Source organism: Panonychus citri, unplaced genomic scaffold (genome assembly GCF_014898815.1).
Source record: "Panonychus citri isolate SS breed McGregor unplaced genomic scaffold, ASM1489881v1 Contig00140, whole genome shotgun sequence".
In the NCBI taxonomy this organism is placed as follows: domain Eukaryota; kingdom Metazoa; phylum Arthropoda; class Arachnida; order Trombidiformes; family Tetranychidae; genus Panonychus; species Panonychus citri.
Window position 1 is genome coordinate 1,165,882 of NW_026515545.1, and position 14,490 is coordinate 1,180,371.

At 33.2% G+C, this 14,490-nt stretch overlaps 7 protein-coding genes across 8 annotated transcripts; 4 read left to right on the forward strand and 3 right to left on the reverse strand.

Annotated features, from left to right (window-relative positions):
- The first annotated feature begins 349 nt into the window (after window positions 1–349).
- Window positions 350–6,854, forward strand: LOC128394881 (uncharacterized). Its single transcript, XM_053355251.1, is given in 5 exon segments — window positions 350–1,389; window positions 1,392–2,457; window positions 3,456–4,671; window positions 5,341–5,393; window positions 5,501–6,854. Coding segments are annotated over 5 exon segments (4,533 nt in total). The 5' UTR covers window positions 350–476; the 3' UTR covers window positions 6,786–6,854.
- Window positions 3,174–4,787, forward strand: LOC128394849 (uncharacterized). The gene is made up of 2 exons (XM_053355221.1): window positions 3,174–3,331; window positions 3,408–4,787. Exons 1-2 carry the CDS (start codon window positions 3,288–3,290, stop codon window positions 4,675–4,677), a joined length of 1,314 nt encoding a protein of 437 aa, XP_053211196.1. The 5' UTR covers window positions 3,174–3,287; the 3' UTR covers window positions 4,678–4,787.
- Window positions 6,855–6,964: 110 nt separating the features above from the next.
- LOC128394850 (ubiquitin thioesterase OTU1-like) lies at window positions 6,965–8,358 on the forward strand. Its single transcript, XM_053355222.1, has one exon. The coding sequence runs from the start codon at window positions 7,068–7,070 to the stop codon at window positions 8,085–8,087; it is 1,020 nt and encodes a 339-aa protein (XP_053211197.1). The 5' UTR covers window positions 6,965–7,067; the 3' UTR covers window positions 8,088–8,358.
- A 2-nt stretch (window positions 8,359–8,360) lies between these two features.
- Window positions 8,361–9,360, reverse strand: LOC128394854 (uncharacterized). Its single transcript, XM_053355226.1, has one exon. The coding sequence runs from the start codon at window positions 9,221–9,223 to the stop codon at window positions 8,711–8,713; it is 513 nt and encodes a 170-aa protein (XP_053211201.1). The 5' UTR covers window positions 9,224–9,360; the 3' UTR covers window positions 8,361–8,710.
- A 142-nt stretch (window positions 9,361–9,502) lies between these two features.
- Window positions 9,503–11,563, reverse strand: LOC128394851 (circadian locomoter output cycles protein kaput-like). Of its 2 annotated transcripts, none has more exons than XM_053355224.1 (2): window positions 11,162–11,563; window positions 9,503–11,057 (listed from the first exon to the last, which is right to left on the reverse strand). In XM_053355224.1, the coding sequence occupies exon 2, from the start codon at window positions 10,284–10,286 to the stop codon at window positions 9,747–9,749; it is 540 nt and encodes a 179-aa protein (XP_053211199.1). In that variant the 5' UTR covers window positions 10,287–11,057; window positions 11,162–11,563; the 3' UTR covers window positions 9,503–9,746. The 2 variants fall into 2 exon arrangements, with proteins under 2 accessions (XP_053211199.1, XP_053211198.1); XM_053355223.1 differs by having other exon boundaries at window positions 10,486–11,057; window positions 11,166–11,563.
- Window positions 11,564–11,706: 143 nt separating this feature from the next.
- On the forward strand, window positions 11,707–12,657 carry LOC128394853 (mitochondrial import inner membrane translocase subunit Tim22-like). The gene is given in 3 exon segments (XM_053355225.1): window positions 11,707–11,879; window positions 12,031–12,112; window positions 12,115–12,657. Coding segments are annotated over 3 exon segments (552 nt in total). The 5' UTR covers window positions 11,707–11,819; the 3' UTR covers window positions 12,525–12,657.
- On the reverse strand, window positions 12,563–14,437 carry LOC128394848 (adenylosuccinate lyase-like). Its single transcript, XM_053355220.1, is given in 2 exon segments — window positions 12,563–13,587; window positions 13,589–14,437. Coding segments are annotated over 2 exon segments (1,437 nt in total). The 5' UTR covers window positions 14,179–14,437; the 3' UTR covers window positions 12,563–12,740.
- Window positions 14,438–14,490: the final 53 nt, after the last annotated feature.

The window sequence follows — 14,490 nt, forward strand, 5'->3', positions numbered from 1 at the left end:
AATTAACATGTTAATAACGATGATTAATTGTGATGATTAACTAAACAACAACAACAACAACAAAAAATTAAGCCCCAACAAGATGTTAACTTTGATGGATTTTAATTATTGATGAATATCAAATTGAATTAATTAATTAATTAGTGACTAAAATTAACAGGTTTAACTTTAGTAATTGTAATTAACAAAGCAAAATCCACTTGAGGTTTTCCACAGGGCGTTTTAATTGTTACCTAGAATTAATTAATTAAGATGATGGAAAGTTAATCATATGTATAGTTAATAACGGCAACTGTTGAGAGATTGAAAATTAACCATTTTAATTGTAACCACACATTCAACAATAAACAATTAACTTTTAATTAAAGTGATCAAAAGGTAATCTGATAATAACAATAGTAACAATTGTTTACAGTAACAATTTAAAAGTAACAATTAACTTAATTAACTGGCAAAGAAACGAGAAGGAAAAAATAATGATGAGAGTTAACTGTTTACCCATTTTATTGTTAACCTTAATTGTTGTAATCTTTTTAATTGTGACCATAAAGATTAACAATGTTGATTGTAATAGTGACCATGATGATGAAAAAGATTCAACTGACCAATTGACCATCAACAATAATAATAACAATTGGAATAATAAATCAATTGAAAGTGATCATGATGGAAATCATTTTAATTATTATCAGTGTAATGATGATGATGATGATTATGAGGATGAGGATGAGGATGAGGATGAGAATGATGAAAACGATGATGATAATATTTGGGAAGATGAAGAGCCAATAGTGTCCACTAAATGGTCAAGAATAAAAGGTTTCGTTCGTAAATTAAAGGGACACAAAATTGCCCATTTTCTTGGTATACCCTATGCTCAACCTCCTATTGGTAAATTACGATTTAGAAAACCTCGACCACTGGTCAGTAAACAATTCAATTCCAATGGAAATGTTTATTATCCATCTAATTCTAGTAATGGTCAAGAAAATGAAACAATTTATGAGGCATTTGAATTTAGTGCTGCCTGTATGCAGAAAATTTCATTAATCTGGAATTTATCTCAGGTTCCAATTTCCGAGGATTGTTTATATATCAATGTTTACACACCATTGGTCAGTTTGAATGGACCATCATCTTTACCTGTATCAGTTCATATTCATGGGAGTGCATTTGTTTACCTTTCTTCAGCTGATCCACTTTTTTATGGTGGACATTTATCATCAATGGCCAATACGGTGGTGGTCACTTTCAATTATCGACTTGGTTTGTTTGGTTTAATGTATGGACATGATCAATTGATTCCAGGTAATCAGGCTTTGTATGATCAGAGAGCGGCACTTATTTGGGTTAGGCAAAATATTGCCGCTTTCGGTGGTGATCCTGGTCAAGTACACTTTCTGGCCATTCATCGGGTGCAACTTTTGCCGCTCTTCACCTTTTCTCAACCCAATCAAGGTATTTGTTTAAAAATGCAATCATTTTATCTGGTGCGGCCATTCAAAGGTCAGCAACTGATTCCCGTTCTGAAGCATTGGTAAAGACGAGAAAATTTCTTCAAACTGTTGGTTGTAGAGATTCAACTTATTCCAATAAGGTTGATAACTTGACCACTCGTTCGTATGGTCCAAATGGTGAGAATGACCAGTTAACTCAAGATGAGATTGATTGTCTATTAGCTAAAGATGCATTCGATTTAGTTGAATTTCAACCTGATGTGATTAAGGAAATTTTCTTCTGGAAGGAAATGTGTTCAATTGAAATTTTCCTTCCTCATTATGGTGATATCATGTTCCCTGAATCTCCTGATTCCATGTTGGCTAAAGGTAATTTTCGTAAAGATATTTCAATCCTCTTAGGTAGAGTTCCAGTTGAATCGGCTCGAGGAATAACCAAAGTGACCTGGAATGTAACTTATACCAAAGATTCAATGAGAAACCAGATAAATGCCGTTTTGAGAAACAATTCAACCGATAACGTTGAAAGAATCCTTGAATATTATTTCCATACCGCTAAATCGGGTGACCTAAGGTCAATCGCTGAATCGGTTTTCTCCTTATTCAATGATTTATGTTGGCATTGTCCAAATCTTAATCTGGCCTATTCATGGTCCAAATACAATCGGGTTTACCTTTACTCTTATACCTACAAGTCCAATCATCTTGGTGACCTTGATCTCGCTCAATTACTTGGTGCTTATCACACGGAAGATGTGTCGCTAATATTTGCTTATCCATATCGATACTGTTCACATTATTCCGATACCGATCGAGCGGTTTCATCGTACATGATTGACCTCTGGTCAAACTTTCTTTACACTGGAACTTGTGATTGGCCGTCAATCATTAAACATCATTCAATTATCTTACCTTATCATCAGCAAATTACCGGAATTTATAATCAAAAAGTTGATAAATTAGATGATAAAAGTTATATTTGTGATCTTGTCAATCATTAGAGGTCAGTTAATGTCCACTTTTATACTTAATTTGGTTTTCCAATCAATGTAATGATAATTTAATTGTGGCTAATAAAAAAACTTTAACTTTAATATTTGTCATTCTTGATTGTTGACTTAATTGCTTTTGTTTACCAATTTCACTTTAATCATTTTCCAAAACTTGATTGTTGATCATAATAATTTAATTACATTCATGATGATCAAATTTTTTGATGATTGTCACAAACTTTTCAACTTTCAATTCAAGTTTAAAAAAAGGTAAACAAGTTAACAAATTTTAATTAAAATGTAATCAAAAAGTTGATCCAATTGATTAACTTAATTGACAGGTTAATGTCACAAAAATGAAAAACTATTAATAATTAAATCAAATTTAATCAATGAAAAATTTAAACTCTATTTTCCGATTGATTGGGATGAAAATTGTTGATTAGTTAAACTGGAAGCAATTTGATTAGCTGTTGGAATTGCAATTTAAATTGGCTAATTAGATAATTGATTGTCAAGATAATCACATTAATCTTTTAGCTAAGATTAATTTTTTTCCTAATCAATTCTGATCAAATTATCTTACCAATGAAGGTGAATTGTAATGATCAACATTATGTCAGTAATCAAATTGGTTAACTAATTGTAAGTTTTTTGAGTTAAATGATTGGATAAAAAGGTTAATCAGTAAGATGATGGTTATGATTATTTTTGATCAACAATTAAAACAAAATCAACGGTTTCCAAGATGAAAGGGTTAATATTTAATCAACAATCAGTGGAGAGGGACAATTTTTAACGTGGTGACAATTAAGTGCGATTGTTAATTGTTGACAAAATGGCTCGAGCACCGCCAAAGATTTTACTCATTTCACTTGATGGGTAAGTTAATTGTTTCATTTTCCAATATTCACTAATCATTTATGGTTAATTGTTAATTTTTTTCTTCTCTTTCAAGAACTGATTATGTTGGATCGATTCTTAATATCGCCACAATTTTACATAGTCGTGGGAACGATGTTTATGTTACTAATAGACGGAAACATCAGTTCGCAGCGGAAGCTATTGGACTTAAATTTATCGCTTTTGAAGAAATCGATCCAAATTATGGCGAGTTAATCGGCGATGTGGTTATCCCTTGTATGACCCGATCAATGACCAAGGTCAATATGCCGCCATTGGAAAGGTTAAATAGTTGGTCAGGTGAAGATACTCAAATTTTGGTCGCTCTTTTAAGAGAGCTCGTTGTAATCGATAGACTGTTGCGATCATTGGCCGTCGATTTGAAGCCTGATCTTATTATTGGTGACACAATTTATCCTCCGGCCTTTTTTATGGAAGACAGAATTCCCTGTATTCCAGTTTATTCAGTGAACCCGCTTGGACTTTACGTCAAGTATGGACTTCTATCGGGAACTGGATTTTCAGTCCATGGGGACAGAAGTTTATGGGAAAAATATCGAGAAAAAGAGAAAGTGATCAACGAACGTATTTGCGGTCATTTTAACGAATGGTATTCGAATTTTGGATTTCAAGTGACCGATATGAATTTACATCGCACTTTTGCTAAACACTTTGGTATTTACATTTATCCAGAGGTCTTAGATTACACTGACCTTGGTCCGACTCCAACTAATTGGGTTCGACTTGATCCAATTATGCGAAAATCTAGTGGACGTCGATTCCGAATGCCCGAAAAATTGGCCAAAAAACCCGGTGCTTTGATCTACCTGTGTATCGGTACTGCGACCAGAGTTCATGTCGCTATAATGAATCGTTTAATCAACACTTTCGGTAAAAGTAAACATCGTTTCATCGTTTACAAAGGTCCATATGGAAGCCAATTGACCTTACCTGATAATATGTGGGGTAAAAATGATCTTGACGAAGTTGCTGTTATGTCGGCTGTCGATCTGATTATCTCTCATGGTCACAATGAAATGATCTATGAGGGTTTGTACTTTGGTAAGCCGATGATGTTAATGCCGCTATTTTTCAATCAACTGGACAACGCTCAAAGGTTTGTGGACTTGAATCTTGGTGTTCGGGTTAATCCATTTGTTTACGACGAGGCGGAAATTCAGGTCAAAGTTGACAATTTACTTCAAGACGTTGATTTACACGCAAGAATTAAAAAATTTTCGAGAAAATTAAAATCGACACAAAATCATCACAAAGTCGCAGAGATGATTGAACAAGTAGCTCGAACTGGAATTAGTCCCGTTTAATTTACTTTTTTTTTAATTTGCTTTTCTTAATTCGTTTCTTAATCAAAATGCTTTTAATTTCTCTCAAAATTTAAGATTAAATTGTACAATTAAAGGACGATTATTATTGATTTGACTCTTGATGTACTCAAATTACTTTGATTGAAAATAGTTTTTACCTTGGCTTAAAATAAATTACACTCAAGTTGATAAAATCACTTTGATCAATTAGCTAAATCAACAAATATTAAAGTTAATCAATTGTCAGGAAAATAATTGATTCAAAAATATTGAACATATTGATTGTTGAATAATCAGCAATTAACTTTGATTATTGATTTGTACTTAGACCAAATCAGATTAGAAACAGTTTAATCAATGTTTCTTTGAATCAAGATTAATTTAATACAGGAAAATTTATCCTTTTCTTGATTAATTCAATCTAATGGTTTATTTTGATCAGATTGAATTATTGTTTCAAGTGCCTATTGTTTTAATTGTCACCACGATTATCACCTTTGGATGGGGGATTGATTATAATCAATTGAAAAATAGGTGTGACAATATCAAAGTGGATACATTTTCCTTAATGAAGATTTACAATTAACAAAGATTTGTAATTAAGGTTAACCAGAGAAAGTTAATTACTGTCTTGAGCTAATATAATAGTAATTGAAACAATTGTTGGTGAAAATGGTTGATGGTCCAGTGAAAATTTTGTTAACTTCGGTTGATGCGTAAGTATAATGGTTAATTGTTTTCTCTTAATTGTAAATTACCGATGAAATGAATGGTCGAATTAATTAGTTCATCTTGGATCATTTTGATCGATTTTTTTGTCTAGAATCGGTCACTTGAATTCGGCTCTTGGTTTCGGTGAGGCTCTTCTTAAGCGTGGAAATGATGTTTACTTTACTAATCGGCGAAAACACCAACAGACAGTCGAGAAACGCGGTATTAAGTTTATCGCACTTGAAGATTTCGATGATTCTTTTACCGAGGCCAATTCGGAAGTTTTCTTGGGCTTCATTGTACAATTTATGTCGAAAATGGAATTGACCCCAATGGAGAGATTGGATACTTGGTCAGAAGCCGACAATGGTATGATAACAACTCTAATAGATGAGCTCAAGTTATTGGATAAAACATTGAGAAAGATTATCGATAACCTTAAACCCGACATTCTAATTGGTGATATAATCTTTTCAATCCCGCTTTTCGTTCAAAGTCCAATTCCGTGTATTCCTCTTTTCTCCGCTAATCCAGTCAGCATCTTCTATGAGTACGGTTTACCTGCTGGAACTGGATTCTCAGTTCATAGTGACAAAAGTCTATGGAAACAATATCATGATAAAGAACTTGCTCTCCACCAGCAAATAATAACACAATTTGACGATTGGTTCCATTCTTTTGGCCTCGAGGCTCCAAACATGTTCGCTTTCCGAGCATTTGCCAAATATTTTGGAATTTACATCTATCCCGAAGCTTTAGATTATACTGATCTTGGTCCACCGCCTAAAAATTGGATTCGAATGGACTTTTCAATACGAGAAGCCGATAATTCAACGTTTGTTTTACCAGAATCGCTCACCAATAGATCAGGAAAATTAATTTATCTCTCAATGGGTTCACTTGGTTCAGCTCATATCGAGCTAATGAAAAAATTGTTAAACACTTTTGGTAAGAGTAAACATCGTTTCATTGTATCAAAAGGACCTCGAGGTGACCAATTGACTTTATCTGAAAATATGTGGGGTGATAATTATGTCAATCAAATTGCCATTTTACCAAAAGTTGATTTGGTAATTACTCACGGAGGTAACAATACAATTGTTGAGACTCTTTATTTTGGTAAACCAATGATTGTGATGCCGCTGTTTTTTGATCAACTGGATAATGCTCAGCGTATAGATGATTTAAAGCTTGGCTATCGAGTTGAACCATTTCGATATGATGAGAATGATATCCATAAAATGGTTGACAATCTATTGGAAGATATTGATTTACATGAAAGAGTTAAAAAGATATCACAACAATTAAGATCTTCTGTAAGCCGAGAAAAGGTAACAGAGATGGTTGAAGAAACAGCGAGAACCAAGCAAACACCCAAGAATTTAAATCTAAACTAGAAAATTCTCCAAACAATCAAATCAATAACACGAACAATTAAAAATAAAATTAATCAATTAATCAACAAACTCATTCATTTAATTTAATTTGATTCAAATTTTGGGTTGACTATTATTCGAGAAACTTTCGTGAAAATAGCCCAAAGTGTCTAAACTAAGAGCAAAATCTAAAAAGCGATCATATTTTTTGTTGTCAACATTTTGTTTTTTCTTAATCACTTTTGACTTATTGGTATTTAAATTTGTAATTACAATTTTTTTCTTCTTCTTTTCTACTTAAACATGGATGCTAAAATATTACCAATTCGCTGTAAAACTAAGACTGGAATCGTTAGTTTAAATTACCTGACTGAAGAAAGTACAATAGGAGACCTAAAAGAAGCCGTATTACAATTAACCAAAATTTCACCGGAAAGATTGAGAATTCGTCGTGGTTACCCTCCAGTTACAGTTAATTTAGAAAATAATTCTTCTAAAATACTTGATGTTCTATCTTCACCCAAAGAGATTATAATAATTGAAGAGATAAATATAAGTGAACATTTATCTTCTTCTTCTTCTTCCTCTTCCTCTTCCGTAACGATGCCACCACCGTCCACCTTAAGATCATCACCTCAACCCTCAACTTCATTTAAATCATCAACTTGCTCCATTAAACCGAAAGAATCAATTAACAAATCTGAATCATCTAAAGGTGTCTTATTGCGAAGAGTTGTACCTGCAAACAATTCGTGTCTCTTTACAAGTATCAATTTCTGCTTAACCAATGGTCGATACGAGGAAAGTTCTGGAACCTCATTGAGAAAGATAATCGCTAATACGGTTGCCGGTGATCCAATATTCTATAATGAAGCTTTTCTAGGTAAATCAAATTCGGATTATGTCAAATGGATTTTAAATGATAACCATTGGGGTGGTGCTATTGAAATTTCTATTCTCTCAAATCATTATTCTATTGAGATTGTTGTTGTTGATACACAAAATACTAGACTAAATCGTTTCGGTGAAGACAGAGATTATTCAAATAGAATTTTGATTATTTACGATGGAATTCATTATGATCCATTAATGTTCGAACCTGTTGATCGTGTTAACCGAATGGTCACAATTTTCCCGATTACCGATGATTTTATACTTTCTATGGCATTAGAATTGGCCAGTGAGGCCAAAGCTAGTCGACAATTTACCGATGTTCAAAATTTTACTCTCAAATGTTTAACTTGTAATACTGGTCTTCAAGGGCAAATCGGTGCTCGACAACACGCCATGGAAACTGGTCACATCAATTTCGGAGAAATTTAAACTTTCCCGTTGCCGATTAATTTTCATTATTCCCTCTCGGTTTCTCACCTTAAAATGCCTTTCTAATCATCCCTAACAATTATATAATCTCTTGCGATTATTACTATTATTATTATTTGATTATTTGTTTTCTTTTTGTTTCCATTACAAAATCAAAACTCACATAATTATAATTAACTCTTTATATTGTTTTTTCCTTTTTTTTTTGATTGAGTTTTAATTGTTATTATCTCAATCAATTATCATCGTCAATTGAAATATTATTACAATACATCAAATGCAAACTTATTTATTTTATATATATAATGGATTTTAACAAGAATATCAAATGGATACAATCATTTGGCAATTAAAGGTTATGAACACACAAGAGATTACATGAGAATCAAGTTAAACATGGAAATTAAATTGGAAACAAAGGTGATACAATTAAATATCCAATTTTCTTTGGTCAATATGGTTAAGCTTTTCAACGTTTAACAATAATTGTTGTTGAACATAAAAATCGACGATTGAGACAAAAGCGATGGAACAATTAAAAATATATTGATTGATTGAGTCAATATTAAGTAGAAGCAGATAAATATATTCATAGAGAGAGATGTTAATTAATTGATTGTCAATTAATAGAGACAAGTTTTCTTCATGATTCTGAGAAACTCTTCCTTGTCAACATAACCATTTTCATCTCGATCTGCTTCAAGAATCATTTCTCGAAGCTCATCATCACTTATATTTTCACCCAATTCCTGGGAGACCTTTTTCAGATCTTCGAATCGTATTTTACCAGAATCGGTTAAATCAAACAATTGGAAGGCTTTAATTATCTCATCATTAATGTCTTTCTCCATCATTTTTCGAGTCATCAAATTATAGAAATCATCATAACCAACCAATCCTTTGCCTTCTTTAACGAATTCAGCAGTGATCTTTTTAATCTCTTCCTTTTTTGGCTCAAATCCAAGAGCTCTCATGGCTAATTTCAAATTGATTATCTCGATGGTTCCTTTATTATCACGATCAAACAATTTAAAAGCTTCTTTAATATCTTGACGAACTTCATCAGAAATGGAATCCATTTTATCACCTGATTTACCACTTGTTCCACTTCCTTTTGAACGTTTTCTTTCCTCCATTGGGCTGAAAACTGAATCACAATTAAGAAACAATTAATCTAACTTGCAATTTAACCAAAAACAATCAAATTAACAACAATTTAAATTGACATTTAAAAATGGAAATGTTTACAATTCAATTCTCAATGTTTACAAACGAAGATCCAAATATCGGGTACAAGAATATCGGATATTTTTTTAGATACACAAGCGAGTCGAAACACTGACGACTGACTCGTAAGTTTTTTCGACTCACTCGGCTCTAAGTCGACTCATCAACTAAATCGAAGTCGATGCTTCATCGATTCACTTGTCATCTAAATTGCAGCAATTAATTGAATCCAAACAGAAAAAAAGTTTTGCATAAGTCTCGTAGTACGAGGCTCGTACAAACATTTCTCTTTGAAAACTGCATTTTCAGTTTTCTTTGGGGCTAACTGAAACTTTTTATTCTAAAGTCAAAATCAGAAAATCTATCAGTTGGTACACTTGACTGGACGATATGACTCTAAATTCAACTTCATTTTGCTCGACTCAAAGTCGACTATAATATCGATAAAATGTCATCGGTAAAGGGTAGAAATAGGAATGAGCCTCTAGCGTACATGCGAAGGCCAAAGTAAACAACTAAAATGAGACAAGAGTTTCTCAGGGCATGAAGGATCGGCTTTTGGCCTGGTTTAGCTCTTAAAATCATGACAAGAGTGGACATCATATCGGCCATTTTCATCCACAGGTAAGTGTAACTAAGACGTAATAAAGTTTCCTCAATGAAAGCACCGTCTTTGGGCTCGGTACAAGCCCAACAAGTGACACCAAAATTTGTCAACCATCCGATAATTGGTATCGCAATACCGTAAACACCAAAGTTAAGTCCATTTAAGACCAACATCCAAGGTCGTAAATTGTATGACTTTCCCGTTGAACCTAAAATCGAACCTAATTTAGCAGCAATTAACAAATAGATTGACAAGAAAGTAGCAATGTGCCATTTTGGATGATTGATTAAAAAGTAATCAGATACTCGAGGTTCATGATAACCTCCTGAGAAAAGATTCTCAATCTTATTGGTAATCACTTCCATTGTTCAATAATAATAAAACACTAAATTAAACAATTAATAAATTGTAAATTTACTTGACCATGTGTAGTAAAAGCGTATCTTTATCATCTTCATCTTCATCGTTTTAATCATTACTAATGATTCATTAGTGTTATTTGATTGTTTTCATCTGCAATCATTACAAGGATGTGACTGTTATCATTTGATGTTGATTCATATCTTTTTCCTTTAATATTATTGGATTTTATTATTATTATTATTGTACAAAAAACATTGTCTTAGTATTTTTAAACTCATCATGTGTGTTGGTGGGCTTTTTTTTGATTGAATTGGTTCAATTCAGGAGTTGATTAGTTGTGAGAAAAATGCTTCATTTGTTTCCCTTGAATTGAATAGTAGGTTGACAACATTATATTTTGCATTTTGCTTTTTCAATGCCCGATGTAGTTGGTGAGGTGATAAATTGTCAATGGTTTGTTGTTGATACCTGTATGATTTAGGGTCTACATGATGAATTGATGAAGGTTGTAGTATCAGTTGTTGTTGCTGTTGCTGTGATTGTTGTTGGTTTTGGTTTTGGTGTTGTTGCTGTTGTAATAGTAATTGATGATGAATGTGGTCTTGGTGATTGTGTTGTTGATGTTGTGATTGGCGTGAATGTTGACGTGATTGTTGTCGCGAATGTTGGGATAATATAGATGCTGATGTAGATGGTGAAATGGAAATTGATGCCGATGATGAAGATGAGGATGAAGTAGATGGTGTAGTTGTTGATGAGGAGTTAATCGGTGACTAGAATAGAGAGATTGAGAGAAACAAAAAGGAAGAACCAATTTAGTATGGAAAGAATAAAACAAAAGAGGAGAATTTAATGAAAAGAATAGAAAATGTCATACCTACCACATTTCTGTAACGATTTATCTTGAAAAGAGCCCATTTTGCTCGCAATTCTTGTAATTCATCCTCATCTAAATACTCTATCCTATAATCTGTGATTCCACCATGAATTTTGGTTGCATGTCGAGAAAAATTGCGAGATGATTTATCCTCATGATAGAAACACAAGTTACAAATTCTCATTGGCTTCCGATTGTCCATATTTGATTTGTTCCTTTAATACTAAAAAGTAAAGAAAATTAAATACCAATCGATTATTATTTCTTATTACAACTCGAAACCTTTAACTGTAAACAATTCAAATTTGGATAAGACTAAAGATTATGTCAGCTCAACATTTTCCATTTTCAGCTAATTCTTTTTTCGGCTTAAGGTTCGGTTTGATTTTATTAGGCCTCCGGGCCTTTCTGCGGCCATGATGACCCTTACTAGTGAAGATCTAACCTAACCAAATTTAAACAAACACAATTAACTGAACAATTAAGTCCATTTTCATATGTAGCTTGAACTTTAAGCCGAAAAAAAATCAGCTCAAAGTGAAAATGTTGAGCTGACATTTGAGTCTTAGCCACATTTTTTGTTTCCAAATCAAAACAAATGATTTCCTCTTAATTTTTTAATTGTATTAATCAATTTGCTCTTTTAATTAATGTTACAATGAACAGTTCAACCAATGATTCTGAAGGTTTATCTAGTCAATCAAGTGATCCTTTTACCGTAAGTTGATCGGCTTTAGATTTTTCCATCTTTTGTAATCTCTCATTTTTTTTCATCTCCAATTGTGTTGATTGTTTTGTTTTAATATAAATTTTGTTTTCGTTTTTTTTTTTGTTGTCCGCTCATCTTGTTTACTCAAATTCTATTCTAGGAATTGACTAAAATGTACAGTCCCGACAAATGGAATTATAATAAGGCAATTGTTCCATTTATGTTGGGAAGAGGAGCTGTTAGCAGGAGGAAGTTATTGTTGAGAAGGCGATGGAAAGTTGTGCCTTTCGAACTGTCATGAGCGGGGTTGCCGGTTATGGATTCGGTGCTGTTATGGGTCTTTTTTTGGCCTCCGTTGGTCCACAGGCAACGATGGCTGAACCAGAGAAACAAACTGTTAAAATGGTTCTACAAGATATGAAAGGTAGAATGTTATCTAATGCCAAAAGTTTCGCTATTCTTGGAGCCATGTTCGCATGTACGGAATGTACACTCGAATCGTATCGTGGTAAAAGCCATTGGACAAATGGTACAATCGCTGGGGGAATAGTTGGAGGTGTTATCGGTCTTCGAGCTGGACCAAGAGCTGGACTTTGGGGTGCTACCGGATTCGCTGCATTCTCAACATTAATTGACTATTATTTCCGGATGTAATTAATCATGTTGTTAAATTAGTTAGTTACAAAACAAAATTCTTGTAAATTTCAATAGATTTTCATTTTTTTATATAAACTAATCGTTAATCCAATTATAAAATTACAATTAGAACTCATATATATATTGATAATGATTGCCAGTTTGTTGTCATGTTTATTCAATAGATTGTTGAATTGATTATTGCAGTGATAATCATCAATCTAATCGCACAATCTATTTAGTAACACTCGCTTTTACACTCATCAGATTACGATAAGGGTGAATTGCTGGTTCTACTTCAGCTCTGATAAATTCAACCACTTGTCTTGGTGCTCGACCAACAAACGATTTAGCATCAGTTAATTGTCTCAATTCATCTTTGATTGGTTCAAAGTATCGGTGCTTTTCAATTCGATCCAAAAGGTCATTGTTTTTACCAAATTGTTTAACTTGAAGAGCGGCTTCATGGGACAATTGTCGAATCATTTCATGGCACTCTTGTCGATTGGCACCTTTTTTAACCATCGCAAGGATCACATTTTCGGTGGCCATAAATGGTAATTCTTGGTTAATGTTTCTTTCAATTACAGCGGGATAAACAATGAAACCTTCGCAAACATTTTGTAAAGTGATTAAAACTTCATCGGCAGTGATAAAAGCTTCTGGTATGATAACCCGACGAATTGCACTGTCATCGAGTGTCCTTTCCATCCATTGTACCGAATGAGTGTTTAATGCCGAAGACATGATTCCCATGAGATGTCGGGCTAATGAACAACATCTTTCCGACCTCATTGGATTACGTTTATAAGGCATAGCACTTGAGCCGATTTGTGTCTCTTCAAATGGTTCCTCGATCTCTTTCATATGGGCCAATAAACGTAAATCGGTACAAATTTTATGAATTGTCGATCCAAGGCCTGCGATTGCACCCAAAACCTCAACATCAACTTTACGAGAATATGTTTGTCCACAAACAATTAAACTTGAATCGAATCCAGAGTAACGAGTAACCAAATCATCCAACTTTTTAACCTTTTCTTCATCGTTGTTAAACAATTGAAGGAAAGAAGCCTGAGTTCAGTGGTTCCTTTGCACCTCGAAATCTCAATTCATTGCGAACTCGCTCGAAATTTTTCAAGTCCATAAGAAGATCGTTAATCCATAAACAGGCTCTTTTACCGACGGTGACAAGTTGCGCTGGTTGGAAATGTGTGTACCCCAAGGTTGGTAAGTCATGATATTTGCGAGCAAATTTGGTTAACCGATCAATACAACGAGCTAATCGAGGAAGCAAAATGTTAAATCCATCCTTAATTTGGATTAAATCGGTATTATCACCAACGAAACAACTTGTTGCTCCTAAATGGATTATCGGTGCAGCCTTAACACAACGGGAAGCAAATTCATGTACATGAGCCATAACATCATGACGGGTACGTTTTTCGTCTTGAGCCACAAATTCAAAGTCAATTTTATCGGCATTTGCCTCCATTTCGTTAATTTGTTCATCACTAATATTAATTCCCAAAGCTTGTTGAGCTTTAGCCAAATTAACCCACAACAATCGCCAAGTCGAAAATTTCTTATCATCACTGAAATTTTTTCGCATTTCCAAGCTTCCATATCTTTGGGATAAAGGTGATTGATAAATTCCATGAATTTCCTCCATGATGATTAACAGAAATCAGCAAAACAACAAAAACAATTAACAAAAAAAGCACGAGAGACAAAAAAAAAGAAAACAATTAAAAAGTGAATAGAAAAACAAAAAGCAAAATAACCAAAGAGAAGACGAAAAAAAAGAGAAAACAATCAAAATAATCTTAGTATTTTTCAAATGACCTTCTCAAAGAAAACACAGACAAGTGGAGATAGATGAGTAGATAGATAATTAACTTTTATAAATTACAATCAGTTAATTACTCTTTGATTGTTGATGATAAATTATCTCAATGTTGATTAAGATTGAAAAAAGAACCAG

Coding starts and splice junctions, on each gene's coding strand:
- LOC128394854 (XM_053355226.1), bottom strand. CDS start 9,223: ATGGAGGAAAGAAAACGTTCAAAAGGAAGTGGAACAAGTGGTAAATCA.
- LOC128394851 (XM_053355223.1), bottom strand. CDS start 11,363: ATGGACAATCGGAAGCCAATGAGAATTTGTAACTTGTGTTTCTATCAT. Junction 11,058..11,165: donor TAAATCGTTACAGAAATGTG/GTAGGTATGACA, acceptor TCTCTATTCTAG/TCACCGATTAACTCCTCATC.
- LOC128394850 (XM_053355222.1), top strand. CDS start 7,068: ATGGATGCTAAAATATTACCAATTCGCTGTAAAACTAAGACTGGAATC.
- LOC128394849 (XM_053355221.1), top strand. CDS start 3,288: ATGGCTCGAGCACCGCCAAAGATTTTACTCATTTCACTTGATGG. Junction 3,332..3,407: donor TTACTCATTTCACTTGATGG/GTAAGTTAATTG, acceptor TTCTCTTTCAAG/AACTGATTATGTTGGATCGA.